The sequence below is a fragment of the Ostrinia furnacalis genome, unplaced genomic scaffold (assembly GCF_004193835.3).
Source record: "Ostrinia furnacalis isolate ACB-3 unplaced genomic scaffold, ASM419383v2 OfSCF2780, whole genome shotgun sequence".
Classification (NCBI taxonomy): Eukaryota; Metazoa; Arthropoda; class Insecta; order Lepidoptera; family Crambidae; genus Ostrinia; species Ostrinia furnacalis.
The window spans coordinates 363001-389946 of record NW_021133019.1 but is presented as its reverse complement, the minus strand read 5'-3'; the positions used below and the strand labels follow the sequence as shown (position 1 = coordinate 389946).

General features: G+C 36.0%; 1 protein-coding gene across 1 annotated transcript; it reads right to left on the bottom strand.

Moving 5' to 3' along the window:
• Window positions 1–13502: 13502 nt before the first annotated feature.
• Window positions 13503–18707, bottom strand: LOC114356325 (polyubiquitin-C). Its single transcript, XM_028309431.1, has 3 exons — window positions 18529–18707; window positions 15665–18111; window positions 13503–13545 (listed from the first exon to the last, which is right to left on the bottom strand). Exons 2-3 carry the CDS (start codon window positions 18103–18105, stop codon window positions 13503–13505), a joined length of 2484 nt encoding a protein of 827 aa, XP_028165232.1. The 5' UTR covers window positions 18106–18111; window positions 18529–18707.
• Window positions 18708–26946: the final 8239 nt, after the last annotated feature.

Sequence of the window (26946 nt, the reverse complement as noted above, 5' to 3'; positions counted from 1 at the left end):
AAGTTTTCAAGAAAATGGTCTATAGTGCGAGTTTGAAACCGAGGCGTTTCGCTAATAACATATAAACAATTAATCAAATTAAATACAAAACTATAGAGAGATGAAACAAGTTTAAAATATGCAAGTCTAATTTAATATTTATTGTTCTTTCATCTAATTTTGTCTCCAATCAGCTCGAAAGTTGTTGATCTTTAATTAATGTAATAAATTGAATTCTACGTCAACGGCCTAGGTAAGTTAATTTATTTGAGAAATTTCACACATTGAAGCCCAAATTAAAGGCATTGTTTGTTGACCAAACTTTAGTAACGAAATATTAATTGTGCTTTAATATTAATAAGAATTTAATTAACTACAAAAGCCCGATATAATATTATTATGGTATTCAGTGAAACCACCGATTTTCCATTTAAGTAAAATACACACGAAAATAGACTTGCTGTTATTAAAATAATTATTACCTACTTTATATTCTTTAGTAAAGAACACAACGTTACCTGCACAATTATATACAAATTGCTAATTCAACAAAAGCTGCAATGGTAAAAATGCAAAGGTGGCTTATCTAAAGAGAAATAAACCGTAATTTTGTCACATAAATTGCAACACAAGGAAATACTAATGAGAGTGCAACGTACATTATTTAACTCACTCACTTATTACGGTGATTAGTCAAGATTACTACGAAATGGAGGTATAAATGGTTTTCTACCAATTTTCACTTATCAGCCATTGCCCAAGGAAATACGAAAGAAAAATTCTACTAATCCTACTAATATACATCATGTCGTGTCACAAAATTCAACGATAAGCCGGCGCCATAGGGTGGACAAGGTCATCCATCATGATTACTTTAGGAAAATTAAGAAAAAAATCCTAAAGTAGTCATGACCTTGTCCACCCCTATGGTGCCGGCTTATTGTTGAATTTTGGGACTAAAACTATGGAAGTTTGTGAGGATAGAAATAGACAACGATAATGTTTTTACTCTTGGTTTAATATTTGGTGGTACCTAGTTTTTATCCGCGTGTCCCCTACACGCGTGGTAAAAACTTTCTGACATCGAAAATCATGCGGGTAAAGCCGCGGTCGTAAGCTTGTACAACTATAAAACTTCACGTCACGCAATACAACGCAATGTAATGATTCATTTTGTACCTATAAAAGGAACTAAAAAGTTATAAAGAGCGATCAATCATGACCCGCTCCATTAAATACCGCGTTTGTTTTTTTCACCTTCCGGGCACGGAAGTTTAACATAATAAATACTTTTGCTTTATTTATGTTTCTGAGTTCCCCATCTTAATTTGACTGGCAGTACCTTTTTGTTTTGGAATAATAAAAACAACCGTTAGTCTACTCAACCAGGTTTCGAAATTGTCGAACTTAAAAAGACTTAAATAAATTAGAATTTCTTAAAGTTAAACGGTTCTACGAAGGGCTTAGCGACAGTTCGTTAATAACATCTTGACGACCGCTTAAAACTTTTTTAATAAAATATGCACCATAATTCAGCGTCCGTCAAATGTTCCCCCAAATTGAGTCACTCTCAGCACCTCTCAGCGCTTGTCTTTCCTTTTTCTGAAGTGCAAAAATGTGATATTTCATTTCCCTTATTATTTTGTAGCCGCTTAACAGAGTCGTTTAAAAATATCTGTAGTCTCAATCTCTGATTGAAAGTTTACGTCCACAGCGAAGTTATCTCCCAGTAACTCTTAATAATAAAAGCTTAAATCACTTGTCTTTCTTTTCTCTGACATGTCTTGAGCTTTGGAACTCGTTACTTCACTATATTTATCATCTTTGATATCTTTTATCATCACTTCCAAATATTCGAGATTCTCGTATTAAAATTCAATATAATACTTCAATAATCCAGTTTATCACAGTCATGTTTCCAAATGATAATTATTAACACGGTTTGTTCGTTACAGCCAACTGCTATACCTACAAATGATGAAAGTATTTTCTGTTATGAATATTAGAATAGGCAAATATAGGTATATACATTTTCCGCGGCTGCCTCCATTGAACAATAATCTGGTCAGTACTTAGTAGGAAGATCAAAAGTATTAAATTATATTTTCGGAAAAAGTAAAATTAAATGATACTGTCCGTATTGAGTCTAAAAAATCGTGTGTACCTAGCAATAAAAACATTGTTTTTGTAACAGAATGAGAGGATGTAATATACTTACCTCTGGTAATCATATATCACAGGTAATGATGTGTAACGCTGATACTCTGCCAACGTAAACAAAACACTGACGTCATAAAACACATGCGAGTAATGGTTACGAATATGTCTGTTACATAATTTAGGGAAAAAAATCTGGAGTCAGGCAAACGGCTCACTAATTTAGCCGACTGCGCCAGCCCAAATAAAAAGATAAACCTCCACGCGCAAGGTAAAAAGATTTGAAGTATGGCAGTTGGGAAATTTATTTTTATTACGTACGTTTTTTAAACGGTGCTTTGACGGAGGCAGTGTAGCCGGGTGTTTTTCGCTTTTAACGAAATTTATTTTAATTTAAAAATATCATGAAATGTTTATTTTTAAATCGGAATTTGCTGCTCAGTTACATCTCTTGCAATTATATTTACATGCTCTTGTAATAATAACCCATATTAAAATCTTAAACATTCATGTTTGGTAGTTATTTTCAGTTAAGAGAAATCATAATTTTCCCATAAATATTGCCAATTTTACGGTAATTAGTTGTCTTCATCACTTCGTATTGTACTAGTTTACTTAACACTTTTAAGTTCTAAAAAACGTAAAAGTTATTTCGGATATTATTAATTTAAGAGCTTTGTTGTTGCATTATACTCGTAATGTACCTACCTACATAAGTACGAGTACATGCGCAAACACACAATGTTACCACCCGCCCTAATAACAGAGAGGGGAAATGTCCCGGTGCTTGTGGGACATTTCATATTTTCCGGGTAAACGTACAAAAGTGGCCCCCGGGACCATTTCGGTGTATGGATATGCACCACTCTAGCAGATAGCCGATGCGGCTCACCCCATAAAAGGGGATTCAAATTAAACGAGACCTTTCAGTGGACTCTGTACCTCTAGTAGGAACAACTTTCGAGTTCGTTTCGTTGCGTATTCAAAGTGTCATCGAAAAATTTTGTATGAAAAATTAAACAGCGCCCCCTAGGGCGGCTATAATATAGGGGGCGCTGTTTAATTTTTCATACAAAATTTTTCGATGACACTTTGAATACGCAACGAAACGAACTCGAAAGTTGTTCCTACTAGAGGTACTGAAATATTGAAAAATCTCAAATTTCTTTTTTCTTGTAACATTGCTTGCTGTCATGAAATCCTGTATGTAATAATATCAACTTTAAAACGCCTAGCTTCTACGTAAATGAAGTATCATGTAAATTGTTGTTATTATAAGGTTTTTCGTCGTAATAACAGTAAATTGTTTATTAATTTTCGTAATTTTAATTTAATTTGTTCATGTTTATAAATAAAAATTTACAAAAGAATAATTATCTAGTACCTACCTAGAAAAACGTGTTATCGCTTTAATTTCAATTCCTAATTTTCCAAATAAATAAGGAAATAAAAAACGTAAGAAAAACTGAATCTGTTCCCAATTCCCGACCCTTCTACGTCACTAGAGATAGAGTAATAACTTATTTTCCGATTCCCCTCGAAAATTGCTTCCACACATACGGTTCGAACCATAACTCCTTATCAAATGCTCATAATCATGTATTAATGTAGCTCAAGAGACATTAGTCTATCTTACATCCTCACAACCGAGGGAAAAGCACATTCGCTCACTATCAGAGTTATATCCATTATGCATATTGGAATATCAATTTAGTTATCACGAGTAGAAACGTGCACTCAGCTCCTCGATCATTCGGAATGCAAATACGGTATACCTATGTTACTGTAGATTTTCCTTGCTATCTTTAGTTCTCGTATTCCCGCTTCAGACAATATTGCCAGTCGACTTTTTCTGCGACGTTTGAACCGTTCTGTTTTAGTGCTATCGTCTCAGCGAAAGCTATATTTTCTTTTGATTCATTAAAGATTCGATGGATGGTTCTTGACATATTATTTATGTTGTAAAATATAGGGCAATTTGATTCTTTACTGAGATTATGTAGGTCAATAAGACATTAGCTATTCATGAGGAAAAATAATGTCATAGGCTTAGATTAAATTATAGATATTTATCGCTTATCTCAATTGGAACTTTTTACATTTTTAATTTGAGAATTTGCCTGGAGCCCTAGTTACACTATAACTAGAAACATGCCTCTCAAAATTTTAAAGCTTGTATTAATTCCGTGCCTGGTATACCAACCACAAAAGAGCATGTACCCACTCATTACGCAAGGCTCGCTAACGTATTCCGCAAGCAAACTCGCATAATTCGCTCAAATTCGACGTAAGCCGCTTCCCAAATCTCTCGTTAACCTAACCCTTCCTAACCAAGTTTCCCATTTCAACATCTTGTTATTTTTGTCTTAAAAAGGACAATAGAAATCTTTTGTTGTGTAATTGAATCATTCGACGGAATGCCAATCGACCGCTCTCAAGACTGTAATCCCATTTCCTGTGGGATACACTGGAGATTGGCTCGGCCTCATGAAAAAATATTGAAAGTTTACGTCCACAGCGAAGTTATCTCCCAGTAACTCTTAATAATAAAAGCTTTAGAGGATACACGCCGTGATGGATACGAGTAAGTATTCTATTAGGCTAGCTTATTTTTCGCAAAATATTTTTCTTTCATGATCCACAAGATTGCAATACCAATCTCATCATAGCTGTCTTTCAGAACAACTAAATTACCTACGTCTGGAGTAGACTTTTGCACGTAGGTGTTCGAAATCTCTGCGAACTGCGACTTACTCGTATTTATGAATTCAATGATAACTCATGTTATTTTAATCTTACACAAAATTTCTTCTTATTGAATTTTTCTTTTTAACTAAGTAAAAAGTTTGATATATGATGTGATAGAAATACTTTTTCTTTGAGTGAATAAAATATATTTTGGAGTTACTGGTAAAATTCTTATTACACACACACAAAAAAAAATTCCTCTTTATAAAAAATACGTCCCACTCATGACCGATTATCCTCGATTACCTATTCTTATAATAAGGTACTCAACCCGATTTCTGATATAAATAAAAAGGAAAACCTTTGTAAGATAGGATTGTTCATTACTTATTTTCTGAAAGAATATTTAATTTTGTACGACAAATTTATTTAAGGTAGTATTTTTCATTAAAAATGACATTATAATATTAGATCTCACATCATCAAGCTTATGATTTGATTTGTGTTTGTCGTTATAGCAACTTGAAATTCATAATGCTCTAAAAGGTAACTTAAGTGAGAGAAAACCTTTTTACCTTCTGTGTTCAAATCGGTTTCAATATTACCTTATGACGTCACGCGTTTAGATGCAAATTAGACCGTTAACCCTAAAATGTTATAGCGGAACCCATAAATGAACTTTACACTTACGTTCCCGCGCGGTGAAAGGGATAATCGGGCCATAACAAGAAAACAATTTTTCCATCAAATATAAAAAGATCGCGAGGATTACACGGAGAATTGAGTTTTCGTGTTCTTTTACAAGGACTATTTGCTGGTCACAAATACCATGTTCAATATCAAATATCGGAGGTCTGAGAAATGTAATCCAACTTTAATTTTATCGTCCGCAACTTCGGTATATTTTTGTGGCCGCAAGTGCTTTTTGTTTAGAAAGGGTAGCAACCCCTTTTCTGAAAAAGATATAGAAGAATTTTCATTTCATTCTTTTACTAGCCATTGCTGTTTTGCAGATTAAGGTTTAGGTTAGGTTAAGGTTTTAATGGGCTGTTGTTTAATAGCCCATCAGACTTTTGTAGCAATATAGCATTTATTACCATCACAAAAGATCCTAAAATGTTTATCTGGATATCCACACATCACTCTTACATCTTGGGATGTAGCAACTGAGGTCACTTTAACTCGCCGTGGTACAGTTAGCGTCACCCAAAGTGAAAGTGATATGATGACACCCAAAGTGACCAAAAAGTTGAAAACACAACCTTATTCCAATTGTAACAAAGACGTGTTGCGAACTTTTTGGCTACCTACTTAGGGTGTCACGAACTATTTGATGCTGACTGTACCAAACTTTGATGAGTCGTCATAGATGTCGGAGCACTGGGCATGCCCTTAATCGAACTGACAACCTATCGTCCGAAGTATAAAATCGTATTTCATTTCAGAAAACCGGGTTAATTCACGTCTGAATGTCCTAATAACTAAACTGGTAACAATTAAAAAGCCTCCTTTCACACGATTTACCAACAACAAAATAACCTTATCTTTTGTTAACATATTGTTTCCACAACTTCAACTCAGAATGGTCCGCTTTTAGCAATAAAAGTTTTATTTTGAAGACTTATTCCTATCTCTTAGAAAACGATAAAGTTTTGATGTTGGAACTTTTAATTGCCGTCATAAAACACCTGGAGTAATAGAATAATGATTCATTAAGTAATCTTTTTATCTTTAAGATAAATCTTCTGGTAAATTCGTGACCTTTTAAGTAAGAGCTGTCTGCAGAATTCTTTAACTTGTGACATCACAATTGATGAGGCGCCTTTTCACCATTCTAGAGTGCGGACGTACAGTCGACATCAGTAAATTTTAGTTACAAAATCACTCTTATTTCAAACTAAGTAAGATGCCACAGCTTTGAGGTTAATATGCCGTCGTTTGTGTCATAAGTACTATCTTAATAGTCTATCATAATCTAGTGTATAATCTAGGGCTAAAGGCGAAAGCTCAGTACAACATTTGACGTTACGATAATTATAGTAACCTACTGTGGTATTTTGACTGCCTTGGTGGGTCGCATGGTATGGACTACTACGCCAAAGGTCGCAGGTTCGATCTCTGAACAATGCAAACATACCTTAAATTTGTATTACTCTAAGTGTCTCATCAGACATCCTACACATTATACATCTATAAAATGTATGTAATAAAAAAGTATTTAAGTGTGTCTAACTGTCCAAGTCGTCTGGTACCCAAAGTAATCAAAGCTTGTATTTAAGTACTTTGTAAAGTTAGTACAAGCTTTGCGAAGTTTGGGGCTTGATAGCGCAGTGCAAAATGACCAAATAAATGGCGTGCTAATAAATCTATGCACAGTAATGAAGAGTACATTATTTGTTTGTTTGTTTTAAAAGAAATTTAGAAACTGGATCAGGGCACTATCATGAAATTTATTTAAGTGCAACGCATGCAAGTAATAACTTAGATTGTCATTGACTCGACATGCCGTCGCCGCTAGTTGGCGCGACGCCCACAACAGCTAGTGGGCTGATTCCAATCATATACCCAATTAATACCGCGTTATGTACTTTCACTGAACTTTACCTACTGCACTGCTTGTGTGGGGTAGGTTAGTCAAAATGTATACTTGTTGAGTATAAGACTATACTTTTTTGTTGCAAAATAATGCCTATTATATCGATATAAGACTAGCTTGACTGGATTGGAACTATTAATTCGAGTTTAAGAGCGTTTACGCGAAGCGCGGCGTTTCAACGGGCATCATTGGAAATGATTCGCGCGCGGCGTTTTTTAATAGTTTTCAAATGTTTATAGCAAAACAATAACAATGAATTATATATCGTTTCAAAGTAAATATTTTAAAGAAGATGTTATTTTATTATATTAAGCTATTTTTATGTTGAATTAAAGAAGAATAATGGTGTAAAAATCACTTTGATTTTTGTGTATTTCACGTTCTTTGAATTTGTGACTTCTTATTGTAAAATGCTTAAATGTAAGAATTTTCTCAACTAACTATTTGCTTAAGGACCTATGCTATAGGATATAAATGTTTGTTATATCGTTTTCACAGTATTTTTTATAAAAATTTCAGCTTGTAAACTGACGCTAAAGTGGAAATTTGAAAACCTGTGTGGACTTATCTTGATAGAATTCTTAAATACTATACTAATCGAAATATTTTGTCAACTAACTATTTAGACGACAAAATTGCCTAATTATTTATGCCTATAACATATTTGTAATGTAACTGGTTAATGATTGTAACGGGTTGAAAAAGTACTGTTTTTGCGCCAAGAGCGTTTACCCGAAACGCTCTTAAGTACTCAACTTAATTCGAAGGTACAACTCCCTTGAAAATACGCCTCATTTTGTTTAATATAACACTAAATTACTTTTGAATTAGATTTTATATTCATACTTTGAAATTAATAAATATGTAGGTAGTGTGTCGATTTAGCGAAAATGTACGAGTAAATTTAACTGTGCGAAAATGTACTTCAATTGATTGTGATGTCGTCTAACCAAATTTAGAACCGTTTGAAACATTATTCCTAGAAATTCATGTGCAAAATTTCATGCTTCCTAATACGTCCCCAGTCTGTATTATTTGTCCGATGTCAGCAAAAACCTGGTGTAATAAAATCACTCTTGAAATTTATGCGAAAATGTTCTTTCTTGCGAATGAACGACGGGACTAATGAGCTTGAAACGGAGCTTTGGCTACAAAGGAGCTTACGAGTTCCACTGCGCCTATTTTTACACGTGACATTACTTTGCACGTTTTTTAATTTCGCTTTTGTCGTTACACCGATCGGATGATACTTAAATAAAGGTGTCATTTATTTATGTAATACAGGCTGTAAGATATTAAATAAGTAAATAAAATAAGACTACCGTACAAAAATGTTATCAAAAAATCTAGAAAAATGGTCGTCTTCATTAAAATTTTAAATTTTTTAGGCATGTTGGTTACACGCTGTATGTAACTAAGTTCATGAATTATTTTGTGGAGTACATCTTAGCAGAAGTAACCTAGGATGCCGTCCAGGAAATTAGGTGCAACAAAAATATTTACAAAAGATTGTAATGCCCTAGCACGGGATGTTGTTTCATATAAATTATTATTTGGCTGTCAATAATACGTAACAACATCCAATAACAGCCAATCAGGCTTAAATTCAAAATTCTTTTTACCGATTGAGTCCCAGACGGCATTAATTAATGTCATAACAATTGATTATCTATTGTGTCTAGATTCGCGGAAGCTTGAAGGATTAAGGTATCAAGGACTTTTCTTCGTCGTTATTTCCTACATCTATAAACTATCAAACTACAGCAACCGGGATCAAATTATTATACACGTATTTAGTAAGGGAAACTCTAAACAGATTAAATTGATTACAACGGAGAAGCTTTGTTGTTGAAGGCTATTCTACCCGAAGCCAAATCCGTAACTAAAGGTTATCTTTTATACCAACAATATTGCTTGCATCAACCATATTGCTAATAGACTCTCGGATATTGTGCGGGAAACTTTTAATCACCAGTTGAGTGCTTTAGTTCCATCGTGATTTTATTTGAATGAAACATACAGATTTTCTGCTTTTCTTTTTGTCAATGTCAGGAACTAATGGGTAAAGATAAACATTTGAACTACTCGTAACTTATCGTAGTGTAGTGGTTGTGTACTAAAATAAAAAGCGTTGCGAGTAATAATAAAGCCTTCCCAAAATATTAAACGTAACACCACCGGGTATGCTTGTAACATTTCCCTAATATGCTAGCACATAATATTCTAAAATAAACTAAATTAATTGGTTCTGAGCCAAACTGCCTAGCGTTCAACTGATATTCCACAAATGCTTCCTACAGTAAAAAATATAGAATGTAAGAAAAGAACACGAGTTTTCACCACAAAGTGAGATAACCCGGGCCCGAAATCTCTCATGAAATATAACTCTTGTGCAAATAAATGTGAGTATCGGGGCTTGCTTATACTGTATTTTGTGTTGAAAATTTAACCTGCAGCTAGAAATACTAATCCTACTTAATATTTCGCAAGCCCCGCGCTCGCCGTATGTGAATAATACAAAAGGACGGTAACACTAAGAGCCCTCTCATTATTAAAGGACTCTTTACTTAGGCGAGCGGTGAGTGAACTGGCAAAAGTTAATCCCACTACATAATAATACTTCGGTTCGATCACTAATGTATCACTTTAAATGAGCCAGAACTAAGGTTGCTGACAGAAAAGGCAGATAGGTAAGTAAATGTTTAAAATCTGACTTAAGACTTTTCTTTTTTTTTAGATTGTTTTCTTTGACCCCATATGACTGCCAGCAGTTTTGTATCTTTAATAATCTTATCCCTGGGCCACACACATTTCGACAACATACGGGCGACAGCGAAGCGATGTCCTGACAGTTCTGACAAGCAAAAAAGCACCGAAAGTGTAGTAAACGCATTAAAAAATATGGATATTTTTGATCGAAAACAGATTCAAATTTGACAGTTGAAACCCGGATTTGGACAAGGATTGAATTAAGGGAAACCGGCTTATGAATTTGGCGTCTTTTGTATGCTCAACATCGCGTGATTTATCGAAATTAGTAATATCTCCAAAGTGTCACTAGACACGGAAGTTTACACAAAGACATCGTGTGACACTTTATCATTTTGTGTGACATACAGGTTCATCGTGACACGACTGAAATTATAATAGTTGCTGTGTAACCATCGGATAAATGTAGAGTTGTGTTTGCACGCGTCATAGTAATCAATATCTTGAGTAAATATTATATGAGAGATTAATTGTTTGGATCGGATGTTAAACTTAACTTAATAGGTACCTACTATAGAGTTTCCCAATATTACTAGCTGTGCCCGCGACTTCGTAGGCGTGAAAATAGTTTGAATAATATTTCCTGTTTTTGCGACATTTTTCTGTCTATTGGCTGTAAGGTGATATTATAAAATAGCTTAATAAAGCCTTTCTTGATAAATGAGCTGTCCAACAAAAATATTTTTTTCTAATCGGACCAGTAGTTCCTGAGACTAGCGCGTTCAAGCTTCAAGTAAACAAACTCTTCAGCTTTATAATAGTAGTAAGTAAGTATAGACGTTTATTTAACTTGCGATTGCTTTGCTAACCGTACATCTAACAGCAATCCGCAGTTGACCCAATGCAAAGAAAACTTCAGTGAATGAAAAAGAAAGAGTAAAGAAATGTTCCTTCCTAGTGGAACTAAAACAAAAGGGGTGATTAGTACGAAGCCGCAGTTTCCCATACTAATTAGCTGGAATAACTAAAACTGTTACACAATTGCAGGAAAAAGTTAATCTCGGTCTTTTTCTATACATATTAATAAGGTTTTTAACATATTTTTTTCAGAATATTAATTTTGCTTCATCTTTCATTGCTAAAGTCCAGTCAATGTTCCGAATATAAAATTAATTATGGAGCTAAATAATTCAACGTAAGGTTTCTTGACGTTTATCGAAGAGATGAATAAATTAAAAGATAAATTGTTTCATAACTTATTCATAAAGCGCGTTTGTCATTAATATAGGAACATTTTTATATTCATGACTGAACAACTGCATGAATAAAAGAATATTTTAAAAGCTATCACTTACCCGCATGTTAACGTCGAAGTGAAATTCGGAAACGCGCGTGAACTCGGATTGAAAACGTTTCATTTAACTTCACACTACGGTCGATTTGATTTAATAAATACCCAGAATTTTATACAAATCATGTTGTAAGGGTTATAAATAATATTTAATTAAAAAAACTAAAGTATACTTTCCTTTAATTATGTTAACTATTAAAACAGTGTGATTTTCTTTGTAAATAACTAAGCCTTTTAGGCCATTAAAGCTAGTAATAACCAAAAATTGTAAATTCATATTCATAATGTTATAGCCCTACCAAAAATGTCCTAATTAATGTCAATCAATGCGTAAAGTAAACTTATATGTGTATACCTACTGTGTTTATGTTTTCGTGATAAACAACAATCAACCCATATAAGCACCCGAAACTAGGAAAATTCTAATTCAAACTCCGCCGTAGCCTTTGTAGGTAATGTAGGTAAATTATTAGAGAACTTGGAATGTTTCACCGATAAAACTTTGAATAGTGGCCGGCATAACAAGTTCGACATTGTTAGGAAATAAACGCTGTTGTTATTGGCACGCAACAAGCCTATAAAATTTCTGATAGTAACTGTAAAACGATCGAAAACTTTTTTATTGCTCTTCAGTAAATATTTGACCTGAAGAACCATTATCGAATAAGGCTAGGTTCAGATGGTTGCGCATCGCGCTTAAAGAGATTCTTACGCCCATATTCACAAACATTACTATGAGGTCTCACAGTGCGCGTGGACGAACAGGGTGACAATCACAGAGCTCTATCAATGCTGTGCGTTCGATATGCTGCATCGTTTGTGCATAAAGGCGTTAATCCCCAAGCGGTCAGATAATGACGGTGTTACAATTGGTTGTCTACTATGTTTCGATCCGCGAAGCTTGCAGGGCTACGGGGTGTCATAACGCCTTATCTATCATGTATGAATCGAACACGCGAAACTGATGGCCGACAGGCAGCAAGGTTCTGGAATGGAATGGAATCCACGTTTTGGCAAGCGCGGCATAGATAGATGACCTAATATAGGTTGCAGAAAGACGCTGGATGCAGGCCGCTATCGATTGGCCAGTCTGAAAATCATTCATCATCATATCAGCCATAGGACGTCCTCTGCTGAACTTAGGCCTCCCCCAATGCTTTCCATGTTGCCCGGTTGGTAGCGGTCTGCGTCCAGCGCCTTCCTGCTACCTATATGATGTCGTCGGTCTGAAAATGATTATGGGAGACCTATGTTCAGCAGTGGATGTCTTGTGGCAGAAATCATGATGATAAATAATAATAAATAAATATCTTTAAATATCTCTTTACGCCCGTAACATAGCGCTTTCTGCGCGCAGCGATCTGAACTCAGCCTTATTCGATACTGATACTTAAGAACAAATAAGTTTGTTACATCCTAAAATATTCAACAGAAATAACTTTCCCGCCAATGAGACTTTGATTGCTCTCGTCCTGTCCTTCCCAAGGGGACGTAACTTCGACGTCAATACTTATTCATTATTACTCGTACATCTTGTGACCCCATGGTACATAATTGTTCAGGAAACCTTCACGTAATTATGTTTCCTAATACCTTAGCATATTAAAGCAGCTTATACTTCCTTGCATAATTAAACACCAGAAGACTAGCGATCAAAGCTGCATGAAATGAGGTAACGAAATGCTATAGTCTTAATTATTTAAGTTATTGGTTAAACGTTTAATAAGTAATTACATTTATTAGGCAAAGAAGGAAATACACGCGCCTCTAATTAATGGATTTACCTACACAAGAAAACGTGTATGAAAACTCTTGAAGTCTTATTACATCGTCAGCTCAGGAATTTAAAACATAATCTTTCAAAGAACCACTTAATCTTCACATACTTTCTACACTCATTCCCGCCTAACCTATACACACACTGCCAACTCGCGTTCGCGAACATTTCAACCTAAATTACATGTTGAAGTAGCTAAGTAAAACAATTTTCTTTCACTCAGTAAAACCAATTTTCATGCTTTGTCAAATGTCTTCAATAATGCCTTCGGATCCAACATTGTTAGACCTAAAATAGGGTTCTGGATATACCAAGCAAAAAGTTTTATTAACGCTATAAGTGCTTTATTGAACAAGTTTGGGGAAGGATAAAGGGGATTCGTTATTTTGTACATCTTGCGTGAGACTTAATAAAGATTTGTCTTTCTTTGGGCGTCATTCAACCATTTTATCAAGAAAACAAGTGGACATAACGTAATTAGATCACAATGGTTATTGTCTCCTTCTGAAAGCTTTATATAGAATCCGTAAACGTGTGTTGCTCTTTGTGCTTAAAATCAAAAAACATTATTTCGTCGGCCCGAAGCATTATGAAAAGATTTGATAGGACAAAAACATAATTGACGCCAAAATTTGCGTAAGGGATGTGGGCGGGAAAACTGCTGATCTAAAAAGGATGGGCGGGCTATTTGGCAAGATGCAAAAAGTGGACCTAAATCATCACAGTCAATCTATCTGTCGACACTACGGTCGGTCTAAAACTACCCGCGAAAAAAGTGTTCGATCCTGAAGGAACAGACGTGTGGGAGAAAAACTATAATTTATTATAACAAATAGGCAACCTTCACATACATATTGGGAGCATAATAAAAATCTTAGTAAGTAGCATGAATAAGCAGTATAGCATGGAGTTTCACATATTACATCACTATAAGAGCCTTAACAAAAAAGGTATCACCCTGCAAAACATCACAAAATTTACATAAAAAATAAGCCGTTACTAGGTTTTCCAATTTATAAGATCGAGATCTAAGTCATAAAAGCAAATGGTCAATAAAGCTATTCGTATAATATTAACACAATTTGGCAACAACAATTCCCTGGCTTTCCATTAGGGGGGTTGTGCGAGTATCTCATGGGTATTTTCTCTGAGTGCTGGTCTTATGGAGGAGGCACACCACAGTATAATTGATCCAGTAACTTGAATCTAATGTGAAGTGACACCTCTCAAGGCCTGCATACGGAATTTGTCTTGCCAGAATGAACTATGAACTATTAAAGATTGGAATTAAACTAGGTCTAGAACTATTTGTTTTAATTATTATTAAATGGGCGAAATGAAACATCACAAGACGATCCTTATTATTTTAAGGCGATGATGCTGTGAAATTTTAATTCTAGGTAAGTACAACAAAACATTTTAAAAGGTTCATTAAAATTTTTACTCACGCTCAAAAACGTTTTCGCCGTGAATTTTACATAACCCTTATTATAATGGAAATTCTGTTTAAATATTTAAGCTAACATACTAGCAGGTAACCTTGGGGGAGGCCTTTGTCCAGCAGTGGACGTCATTTGGCTGAAACAACAACAACAACAACAACAACTAGCAGGTACTGCTTTTTGTACTTACCAAAACCAAAAACGGTAAGCAAAGAAAAACACTTCCCATCTCTTTTATAAACAACTTATTCGGAAGTTTTATTGTAGTGTCGGACAACCATAAATTATGTTTCTGGGTATGCCTGCTCTGTGGCCTCATAGTGGCTGGTTCAAGCGAATACATACAAAATGTGATTTCCCGCCGTGAATAATGTGTGAGATGTTGCTGAGAGCATTCTGTAATAAACATGAATACTTAATTTAAACGAACTAAAGTTCTTAGTTGGGAACTAGTTAGGCACTACAAGTGTAGTGTTGTATGAAAAATAGTGCCAGCACAAAAAATACTCGTTATTTTACAGCCAAAATTCTTGTACGTTTCAGAGAATAAATCTTATTGTATTCCACAGGGGTAGTTTTTCCAAAAAGTTTTTAAAAGCAGCCTTTGATGCTGTGCTCAAAATGTTATTGATCCTTAAACTAAAACTCAAAAATCCTTTGAACTAATAATTTTTCATAATCCGAAAGTTATTGAAAGCTTTGTATTTTACGATCTACAGCAGAACAGAACATTTTATTTAAGATTTAATCTGGGATAACCAAACATAAAACATAATAATTAATTTCCTCACTTTCCGGAATAGGTACCCATGGAAGCAAAAACAGATCATGATCTGATCGTTCAGGAATTATTAATAAACATTTGTGGTGTTAGCACGTAATTTGTTCAGTGATGAATTGAATTCCCAATCTGGGGGCACGGCAGTGCCCCCACCAAGTCGAGCAAAAAAGCAGCACGGCCGTACCATCCTTTTCTCGNTTGTTTTCCGGCGAAGATCAATCGCTGCTGGTCTGGGGGGATACCCTCTTTGTCCTGTATCTTGGCTTTGACATTTTCGATTGTATCAGAGGGCTCAACCTCTAGTGTGATGGTCTTGCCAGTCAAGGTCTTCACGAAAATCTGCATACCACCACGCAGACGCAATACCAAGTGAAGTGTTGATTCCTTTTGGATGTTGTAGTCTGAGAGAGTGCGTCCATCTTCCAGCTGTTTGCCGGCGAAGATCAATCGCTGCTGGTCTGGGGGGATACCCTCTTTGTCCTGGATTTTCGCCTTAACATTCTCAATTGTGTCGGAAGGCTCAACTTCTAATGTGATGGTTTTGCCAGTCAGGGTTTTTACGAAAATCTGCATACCACCACGCAGACGCAATACCAAATGAAGAGTGGATTCCTTTTGGATGTTGTAGTCTGAGAGAGTGCGTCCATCTTCCAGTTGTTTTCCGGCGAAGATCAATCGCTGCTGGTCTGGGGGGATACCCTCTTTGTCCTGGATTTTCGCCTTAACATTCTCAATTGTGTCGGAAGGCTCAACTTCTAATGTGATGGTTTTGCCAGTCAGGGTTTTTACGAAAATCTGCATACCACCACGCAGACGCAATACCAAGTGAAGAGTCGATTCCTTCTGAATATTGTAATCCGAGAGTGTACGGCCATCTTCCAGCTGTTTGCCGGCGAAGATCAATCGCTGCTGGTCTGGGGGGATACCTTCTTTGTCCTGGATTTTCGCCTTAACATTCTCAATTGTGTCGGAAGGCTCAACTTCTAATGTGATGGTTTTGCCAGTCAGGGTTTTTACGAAAATCTGCATACCACCACGCAGACGCAATACCAAATGAAGAGTGGATTCCTTTTGGATGTTGTAGTCTGAGAGAGTGCGTCCATCTTCCAGTTGTTTTCCGGCGAAGATCAATCGCTGCTGATCGGGCGGGATACCCTCTTTGTCCTGGATTTTAGCCTTAACATTCTCAATTGTGTCGGAAGGCTCAACTTCTAATGTGATGGTTTTGCCAGTCAGGGTTTTTACGAAAATCTGCATACCACCACGCAGACGCAACACCAAGTGAAGAGTCGATTCCTTCTGAATATTGTAGTCTGAGAGAGTGCGTCCATCTTCCAGCTGTTTTCCGGCGAAGATCAGTCGCTGCTGGTCTGGGGGAATGCCTTCTTTGTCCTGGATCTTGGCTTTAACATTTTCGATTGTGTCAGAGGGCTCAACTTCCAATGTGATGGTTTTACCAGTCAGGGTCTTCACGAAAATCTGCATACCACCACGCAGACGCAATACCAAGTGAAGTGTTGATTCCTTTTGGATGTTGTAGTCTGAGAGTGTGCGTCCATCTTCCAGCTGTTTGCCGGCGAAGATCAATCGCTGCTGGTCTGGGGGGATACCCTCTTTGTCCTGGATTTTCGCCTTAACATTCTCAATTGTGTCGGAAGGCTCAACTTCTAATGTGATGGTTTTGCCAGTCAGGGTTTTTACGAAAATCTGCATACCACCACGCAGACGCAATACCAAGTGAAGAGTCGATTCCTTCTGAATATTGTAATCCGAGAGTGTACGGCCATCTTCCAGCTGTTTGCCGGCGAAGATCAATCGCTGCTGATCGGGCGGGATACCCTCTTTGTCCTGGATCTTGGCTTTAACATTTTCGATTGTGTCTGAGGGTTCAACTTCCAATGTGATTGTCTTTCCAGTCAAAGTCTTCACAAAGATTTGCATACCCCCTCTGAGACGAAGTACTAAATGAAGAGTCGATTCTTTTTGAATATTATAGTCAGAGAGCGTGCGTCCATCTTCCAATTGTTTGCCAGCAAAAATGAGTCGTTGCTGATCTGGAGGGATGCCTTCCTTGTCCTGGATCTTTGCTTTTACATTTTCAATTGTATCAGAAGGCTCAACCTCCAGTGTGATCGTTTTACCAGTAAGTGTTTTAACAAATATCTGCATACCACCTCGGAGCCTCAGCACAAGATGGAGTGTGGATTCCTTTTGGATGTTGTAATCAGAAAGAGTACGACCATCTTCAAGTTGCTTACCAGCAAAAATCAGTCGCTGCTGGTCTGGGGGAATGCCTTCCTTGTCCTGGATCTTAGCCTTGACATTCTCGATGGTGTCGGACGGCTCGACCTCCAGTGTGATAGTTTTGCCAGTCAAAGTCTTTACAAAGATCTGCATACCTCCGCGCAGGCGCAGCACGAGGTGGAGGGTGGATTCCTTCTGGATGTTGTAGTCGGACAGCGTGCGGCCGTCCTCCAGCTGCTTCCCCGCGAAGATCAGGCGCTGCTGGTCTGGAGGGATGCCTTCCTTATCTTGAATCTTAGCTTTGACATTCTCAATAGTATCCGATGGCTCAACTTCCAAGGTGATAGTTTTTCCCGTTAGAGTTTTCACAAAGATCTGCATCTTGACCTAGAAACAAAGAAAAATTAAGGTTAATCACCTTTATTTGCACACAAAAGTAGTCTGGCTTCACGCCAACAGGGAACAAGGAAGTAACGACCTTTTATAATAAGATTTCCTTACGATTTCACAATAAATTATCGTGCGAATCAGGCTGACGCAATTGAAATAGTTTCTACAGAAGGGCAACTCGTCGTAATTTTCCAATTACTGTATTATTCATTTACCAATAAGTACCATCGAAATAATGAATGTACATAAAAATAAAAGGTAGGTACCAATATAGTTAAAAAGTGGAACAATTTTACCAAACACTACAAAATGGCGTTCTTATCTCAATGCAATCAATAACGCATAATGCGCAGTTGCCATGAGCGCAAACAGAATTGTATTCTACAATGATGAAAATATATAAAAAGCACTTACCGATTACTCACTAAAATTTTGTCTTAATTTAATTGCACAATTAATACTCAAAATTATTTAAATCCAACAAACAACTCTGAAAAGTCACACGATGTGTCACGATTTCGTTCTCTTTTCAATATCTCGCTTTGAAATGATTCGGCCAAAGGCGTGGAATTCTGTATTTATAGTCGGAAAAATATGGTGTTACCAGACTAAAATTGTAATTTCCCTAAAAGGAAAAATACGTAGAAATACATCGCATCGTGCATCGTGGTGTTAAGCTAATAATTACTTTAACTACCAAAAAATAAAACTCTATAATATTTTAAACGGCCTAAATGCCGAAAAATCTTTGAAACACAACATTGATAAAATTAATATGTTCCCACATTAACTTTGTTAATAAAAGTAGTACTAGTACCTGATGGTTTTAGGGACAATGTGTAATTATTCTAACTTTAGTGTAGTTCAAAGTAAGATGATGTAACAAAAATTTAATTCGCACGACCACAGACAAAATTACTTACATTCACAATTTTCCACTTATTTGGGGAAAATTACCGCACTTGCAAGTATTAAAAGGTGTAGTATTGATCGTGCTCGCTCGTGTCCTTTGTGTCGGGAAAAGTCGAGAAAAGCCGATTCACCCCGACTGGTATTGATCCCCTTTAGAAACGACACCCAAACAAAACAAAAGAATACTAAATTAGTATTCGCGTTGTCTGGCGAGGAAATAAACAGGCTTCTAGAAAACAGGGAATGCGTCATCTTTAATAAGTACTTATTGTTTAAATTTTGTTATGATCTCATTATTTTAGTTTTACTTAAGTAAGTAAATGTTGTACCTATCGTGATAGACCACCTACTTAAGTGGGACCTACCTAGGTATCTACAAACCCTTTTAGAACGAACAAACATTTGTGAGATCCTAATAATATCATGAAAAGACTGATAGAAATTGTAGAATATAGTTAATTTGCCACATGACATGGCTAAGTCCACCATAAATTTTCCAATTTCCACCCTTAGTTTCCACCTAGCTAAATAATTACTTAATGTAAGATGAATAGACATTACACGTCATCGACATAGTAATTATTTTATAAGTGACGAAATACGAATACAAATGATGAAATCTGTTTGTTGTAAGTAAGTAGGTATGCGGAGAGAGAACATTCATTCAGAATATTATTCTAGACGGGTACAGTTTTAACTTAGGTCCTACTAATTAGCATGGATGATCGTGCATCCGTCTGTAAACATTTATTTTCTAGTCCTAACAATTATTTCCCTGAATGTCTTAAACTTATTCTGTGGTAGGTAAGTAATAGCACAAAATAGCCTTAAACCTACACGCTTAACACGTCTTATTGTCCAATGGTGCCTAATTAAATTACGTTATGTAAGTAACTAAATTAAATTAGTAGCTACTCGTATTATGTAGAGATGGGTTTCCACCCGGGTAAAAACCCACATGAGGGTAAAAACCCAATAAAAACCCGTTTCATTCCACCCGTGGGTGTTTACACCGGGTGAAAACAAATAATTTTATAATTATTTCAATTGGTATCTTTTCTTTATTTTTATTGAATTTTTCTCATTTAAGTTTATTGATTAATAAGTAATAAGTCAAATTTAACACTAATATGCATTTATATCGTGGCCAAATCGTAAAATTGAACACGTTAGGTCACAGTTCTAACCTAACCTAAACCAATAATTATGAATAGGACCGATTCGTTTCTGGAACTTGACTGAATGACTGGAGCGGGACTCTGGCTTCGCTCGCTCGGCTGGTGCGTTGTGGTCACAGTTCTAACCTAACCTAAACCAATAATTATGAATAGGACCGATTCGTTTCTGGAACTTGACTGAATGACTGGAGTGGGACTCAAGTATAATACGTGCTAATGCCAACAAACTTGAACTCTGAAAAAGCGCGGGAAACGTCGTACTTGGTGGACGTCATTTTTCTTGCTCTTAACTTTTAAATTAGAAAAAAGGATCAGATTGGTGGTTTAGTGTATATTTAAGTGGTATTTTAAGTTATATTTATTATTTTATTATAGTGTAGTATTCACCTCTGCAGTTCTGGGTGAGTTTTGATTGTTTTTTCTCGTGATGAACGAGCCGGACGATCCTGGCGGGACAACCCCCCAGGCGTCTAGTTTTGTTACTATTACAACATGTAGCCAGTCAGGTATGGATACGGAAGGTTCTGTATTTGACACGGACGGATCTGAAAATGCTTCTAACCCTTCTAAGAGAAAGAGAATTGTTGTTCGTAAAGTTTGCAAGCATTGTAATAAAAAGCGCAAAAGTCGCCATAACAAATNCCAGATTGAATTACGTAACACTAGAACGCCCCCTTAGCAACAAATACCACTTCTCACTTTAAAAAAACTCTATTTTTGTTTTCACCCACCAGAATGGGTGATAATGGGTAAAAACCGGGTTTTTACCCAAATCACCCAGTTTTAACCCAATCGGGTGAAATGGGTTTTTACCCACTACCCATCTCTAATTATAGGTAGGTAAACAAGACGTAACTTAGGATATACCTACTACTTACCTACTTACCGACCGTAGATAAGTACATACTTAGTACCCTACCTTACCAACAAGTTGAAACCTATTAAGGTAACTAAATAGGTAAAAGTAATGTTATAAATTATTTTCCCAATCAATCACCTAACTTGGATTTATTAAAATGTAGTCTTTAGGATAGGTCAGTAGTTAGTAGTTAGCCTAATGCCCGTTTTCACCATCAATTCCTAATTTTTAAGTAACCCCTATGGTAACATATAACGGTAATTTTGTTTTCATAGGGGTCACTTAAAAATTAAGGATTGATGATGATAACGGGCATAAGTTAATCTGTGGCCTACGCGTAGACGGAGGTTAGTAGGTGNAACAAATATGTCAATTAAGGAATTAATTATTACACTGATTACATCTTTGAATCATTCTAATTTAGTACCGCCCAACGTTGCCTTTCAAAATAATGATCTCGTAGTTGACCTTAGTTCTGTTGCTGATGGCAAAGTTCTCCCTAGCAGTTCAATGGAACTGTCGAAGCATTAATAATAAAAAAAGTGATTTATTACATTTGATTAATGAATTTGATCCGTTTTTAATTGCTTTACAAGAAACCTGGCTTCGTCCAGATTCCAACTTCAAAATTTCTGGTTTCTCATGTGCCAGAGAAGATAGGTATGACTCTATAAGCCCATACATTTTTTTTTACAAATATTTGCGTAACTAATTGTAGACACTCCAAAACAAAATTTCAACTTTGATCGCGTTTTTCTCGAAACTGTTCACGTGTTACTTACTGCGTTTATAAATTGTGCGGCAGTGTGGGTTGGTTCTTGTTTGCATAAATGGGTCCAAATCATCTACATTGAGCCAGGTACCTAATGATACTGATTGTTGTTGTACGAACACTGAGAATGTTAATAGTGCTCCGAAAGTTGTTGAAAAAGAGAATTCTTTTGTTACCCCATCTACTCCTGCTGCTTCTCAGTCCCACACATCTGATTCAACACCACCTTACTTNTAACCCTTCTAAAAGAAAGAGAGTAGTTGTACGTAAAGTTTGCAAGCATTGTAATAAAAAGCGTAAAAGTCGTCATAACAAATCTTCTACATTGAGCCAGGTACCTAATGATTCTGATTGTTGTTGTGCAAACACAGAGAACGTAAATAGCGCTAAAAAAGTTGTTGAAAATGAGATTCCTTTTGTTACTCCATCAACTCCTGTTGCTACTCAGTCCCACACATCTGATTCGACCCCTACTGCACCTAATTCGGTAAGTAGATGCTTTTATGAGGCTACTGATGTTGCGCCCTTTGTTGTTCATATACAGAAAGAACAATCTATGCCAAATGAAAACTGTACTCTGCACCCCGTGACTGTGGGTCATTTTCTAAAACGAAACCTTACTCGACAAGTAGAAACTTATATGAGGCTACTGATGTTGCACCTTATGTTGTTCATATACAAAAAGAACAAACTATGCCAAATGAAAATTGTACTCTGCACCCTGTAACAGTAGGGCATTTCCTTAAACGAAAGTCTATAAGAGGCATTGTTGATGGTAGCATGAAAAAAATAGGTAGAAATCGAATTTCTTTGGCTTTCTCCCGATTTGAAGATGCCAATGCATTCCTTAATAATGACACGCTTAAGTCAAATAATTACAAGACTTTTATTCCAATTTTCAACATCACACGGATGGGAGTAGTCAGAGGAGTTCCTACAGAGTGGAGCGATGAGGATATCTTAAATAACATTACATTACCAATGGGTTGTGGTAAAATTCTAAAAATTAGACGTTTAAAAAAAAAGACTATTACAAATGGAAAGCCTGAATTTGTCCCCATTGAGACAGTGGTTATCACTTTTGATGGCCAAGTTCTTCCTAAAAGAATCTTTGTCTGCTACAACTCTTTGCCGGTTGATCTCTACATATATCCCACAATCCAATGCTACCAATGCTGTCGCTACGGTCATGTGAAGAACCAATGTAGGTCTCTACCGAGATGTTATAAGTGTGGTCTTGGCCACTCCGGAGATTCCTGTAATGTTGAGGAAGAAAATGTGGTATGTTTCTTGTGCTCAGGTCCCCATCAGGCCACAAATAGAAAATGCCCTGAATACTCACGACAAAAAAACATAAAAGAAACAATGGCCAAAAGTTGCATTTCCTATGCTGAAGCATTAAAACAGCATCCTCCAATTGGTAAATCATTTGCAGATGTTGTAAGATCTGGTAGCTCTACTCAATCTCAACCTTCTAGAAACCTTCAGAACTCAAAATTGAAATATATCCCTAACAATAACCCAGTGTGGGATTCTTATAAAAAAACTGTTTTAATGAAACCTAGATCTCCATTCCAGCCAGGTAAAAGTTATGACCGAGAACAGCATCAAAGTTTTACCAATGATTATAATACCCCGTTTGGTCCAAGTAAAAATATTTTAGAAAAAAATGACAACTCTAATACTCTAACAAATATGTCAATTAAGGAATTAATTATTACACTGATTACATCTTTGAATCATTCTAATTTAGTACCGCCCAACGTTGCCTTTCAAAATAATGATCTCGTAGTTGACCTTAGTTCTGTTGCTGATGGCAAAGTTCTCCCTAGCAGTTCAATGGAACTGTCGAAGCATTAATAATAAAAAAAGTGATTTATTACATTTGATTAATGAATTTGATCCGTTTTTAATTGCTTTACAAGAAACCTGGCTTCGTCCAGATTCCAACTTCAAAATTTCTGGTTTCTCATGTGCCAGAGAAGATAGGTATGACAATTATGGTGGAGTAGCTTTGCTAGTCCACCACTCTATTCCATTTATTCATATTCCTGTCCCACCACACAATAATGATTTTTCTATAATAGCTGTATCCATACATAACACCAGTTTTGTATCTGTTTATATTCCTCACCCGTCAACCACTATTTATAATGAAGTAGAACAAATTCTTAGCAGAATACCTAAACCTATCATAATCATGGGGGATTTTAATGCACAACACCAATCATGGGGTAGTAGTAGTTCCAACTACTATGGTAATAGAATATTAGATTTTCTGGACAACAATAACTTGTGCATTCTTAATACCGGAAATGCTACTCGGCGTACTCAACCTCACGAAGGTGTTAGTGCCCCTGATATAACTATAAGTAGTCCTAATCTTGCTTCATCTCTGACCTGGTACACTCTTTCTTCCACCTATGGGAGTGATCATTTTCCAATTGTTTTTTCATTTCCGGATATAAATAAAATTTGTACTAGACGCCCTCCACGGTTCAAATATAAAATTCAAGATGCTGACTGGAATCTTTACAAAGAAAAGGTAGAACAGAAAATTCAAACAATGCCTATAGTTCAAAATGATAATTACATCTATTGCGCCGAAGCACTAGCATCTGTTTTATTAGAAGCGGCAGATGAAGTTTTTCCCGCCAAAAGTAGTATCAGAAATAAATTACCCCCTCCCCCTTGGTGGGATAGTGAATGTACGGTCGCTATCAAAAAGAGAAAGGAAGCTGAAAGATTATATTCCTCCCATTCTACAGCTGAGAATTTTGATAATTTATCAAACTTAATCAACAGTACTAGAAAATTATTTAAACAGAAAAAGTGGGAAAGTTGGAGAGCTTTTTGTCGTTCTATTTCCCCTGATACTTCGCCATCTGCAGTTTGGACCAACATAAGGCGCTTTCGATCAGCTTATAAAGTTCCTACACCTAAGCTTCTACATGAACCGCTAGTTGAAAAATTCCTAGATAGTCTTGCCCCTTCCTTTGTCCCCCAAGATCTGTTAATTTCAAATGAACAGTTATCTTTTCATTCTGATAATACTGGATTAGGCAATCCTTTCAGTCTTTCTGAACTGAAAGGTATTCTCTCATATGTAAAGGATTCTGCACCCGGTACTGATGGAATTCCTTATTCTTTTCTGGTTAATTTAAATGATTCAACTTTATCTTACTATTTATCCCTTATTAATTTTATAATGAATTCCGGAAGTATTCCTCCTCATTGGAAAGTTCAAGAAATAATTCCGATCTTAAAACCAAATAAATGTCCATCCAACGCCGAATCTTATCGTCCAATAGCATTATCTTCTGTTCTTTTAAAATTAGCTGAGCACCTTATTAAAAATAGACTTGAATGGTTTGTAGAAAGCAAAGGTCTACTGAGTAATTTTCAATTTGGCTTCAGAAAAGGTAGGAGCACTGCAGACAGTATTGCTATTTTTATTACCGACATTAGGTTAGCCTTCTCAAATAATGAACACCTTCTTGCAGCATTTCTAGATATATCAGCCGCCTACGACAACGTAGTGTTATCAATCCTTAGAGACAAACTAATAAAATTAAATATTCCTGGTATTTTAATAAATTTCATTATAAATATTTTAGTAGGACGTAGTATTAACGTTGTATGTGGCGATTCTACAAAGTCTAGATTATTATGGAATGGGTTACCGCAAGGGTCAGTATTGAGCCCACTCCTTTTCAATATTTACTCATCGGACTTAGAATGCTCTATTAATAATAATGTTAGTATTTTGCAATACGCAGATGACCTTCTCCTTTACTTTTCTGATAAAAGCGTTGCAAAGCTTTGTGCTTCACTTAACCATTCATTACAAATGCTTAAGTCATGGCTAGATATAAACGGTTTAAGTCTTTCTGTTGCAAAAAGCTCGGTTGTACTTTTTTCTCGAATGCGTTGCCCTCCTCCGGTACTAGTTGAGTATAATAATCTAAGTATTCCAGTTAATAATGAAGCCAAGTTCCTAGGTATAACTTTAGATTCGAAACTTACTGGAATGTCTCATTTATACAATATTAGTGCTAAATGCGAGCGTACACTTAATATATTAAGATGTTTAGCTGGAGTCTGGTGGGGCGCTCACCCATTTAATTTAAAACTTGTTTATAATGCTTTAATAAGAAGCTCCCTTGACTATGGCACACAGTTTTTAGAACCATGTAGTTTAGTAGGAATTAAAAAGCTTGATGTCATTCAGACAAAAGCGCTTAGATTAGTAGTCGGGGCAATGAAATCTAGCCCAAATAATGCTCTGCAAGTTGAGTGTACAGACCCTCCTTTAAGACTTCGCCGTCAGTACCTTTGTGATAGATTCTTATTTCGAGCTTTTCAGTTATCAAACCATCCTTTGTTTCCTAAATTAGAAGCTTTGTCGGAACTAGTACAAAATTCTTCATACTGGTCTCACAAAACACCACCATGTCTAGTCATTAGCTTTCAAAAACTTCTTTCTTTACAAGCCCCTACTCACAAATCTATGTATCTTCCTGTATTTTGTGCAAACTATGATTCTCTAATACTTTCTCCAAATGTTAAATTTGATATTGATATTTGTAAGTCTGATATTCATGCAAATATTAAATTTAATATGATTTTAGACAATGATTGGAATGGTTGGCATCATTTATACTGTGATGCCTCAAAACACTCAAACAATGGACATGTTGGTGTAGGTGTGTACCACTCCCAATATAAAATAAGCCAGATGATAAAACTTCCACCTGAATCATCTGTTTTCACAGGAGAGTGTTTTGGCATTTTCAAATCTCTGGAATACATTCTACTTATGAAACTCAAAAAAGCTGTAATATTCAGTGATTCCAAAAGTGCATTACAAGCCTTAGTTAAATTCCCATTCAAATCAAATTGTTCCTATCCTGTTATTATTGACTGTAGAAAACTATTGCTCACTTGTTCATTATTAGGTACTGTAGTATCTTTTGCTTGGATCCCCGGACATTGTAAAATTTTTGGTAATGAAAAAGCTGATTCTTTAGCTAATAATGCTGTGACTGTAGGCGACATTTTCCCCTACAAAAATTACGTACACGACTTATTAGCCTTACCTAAATGTTATA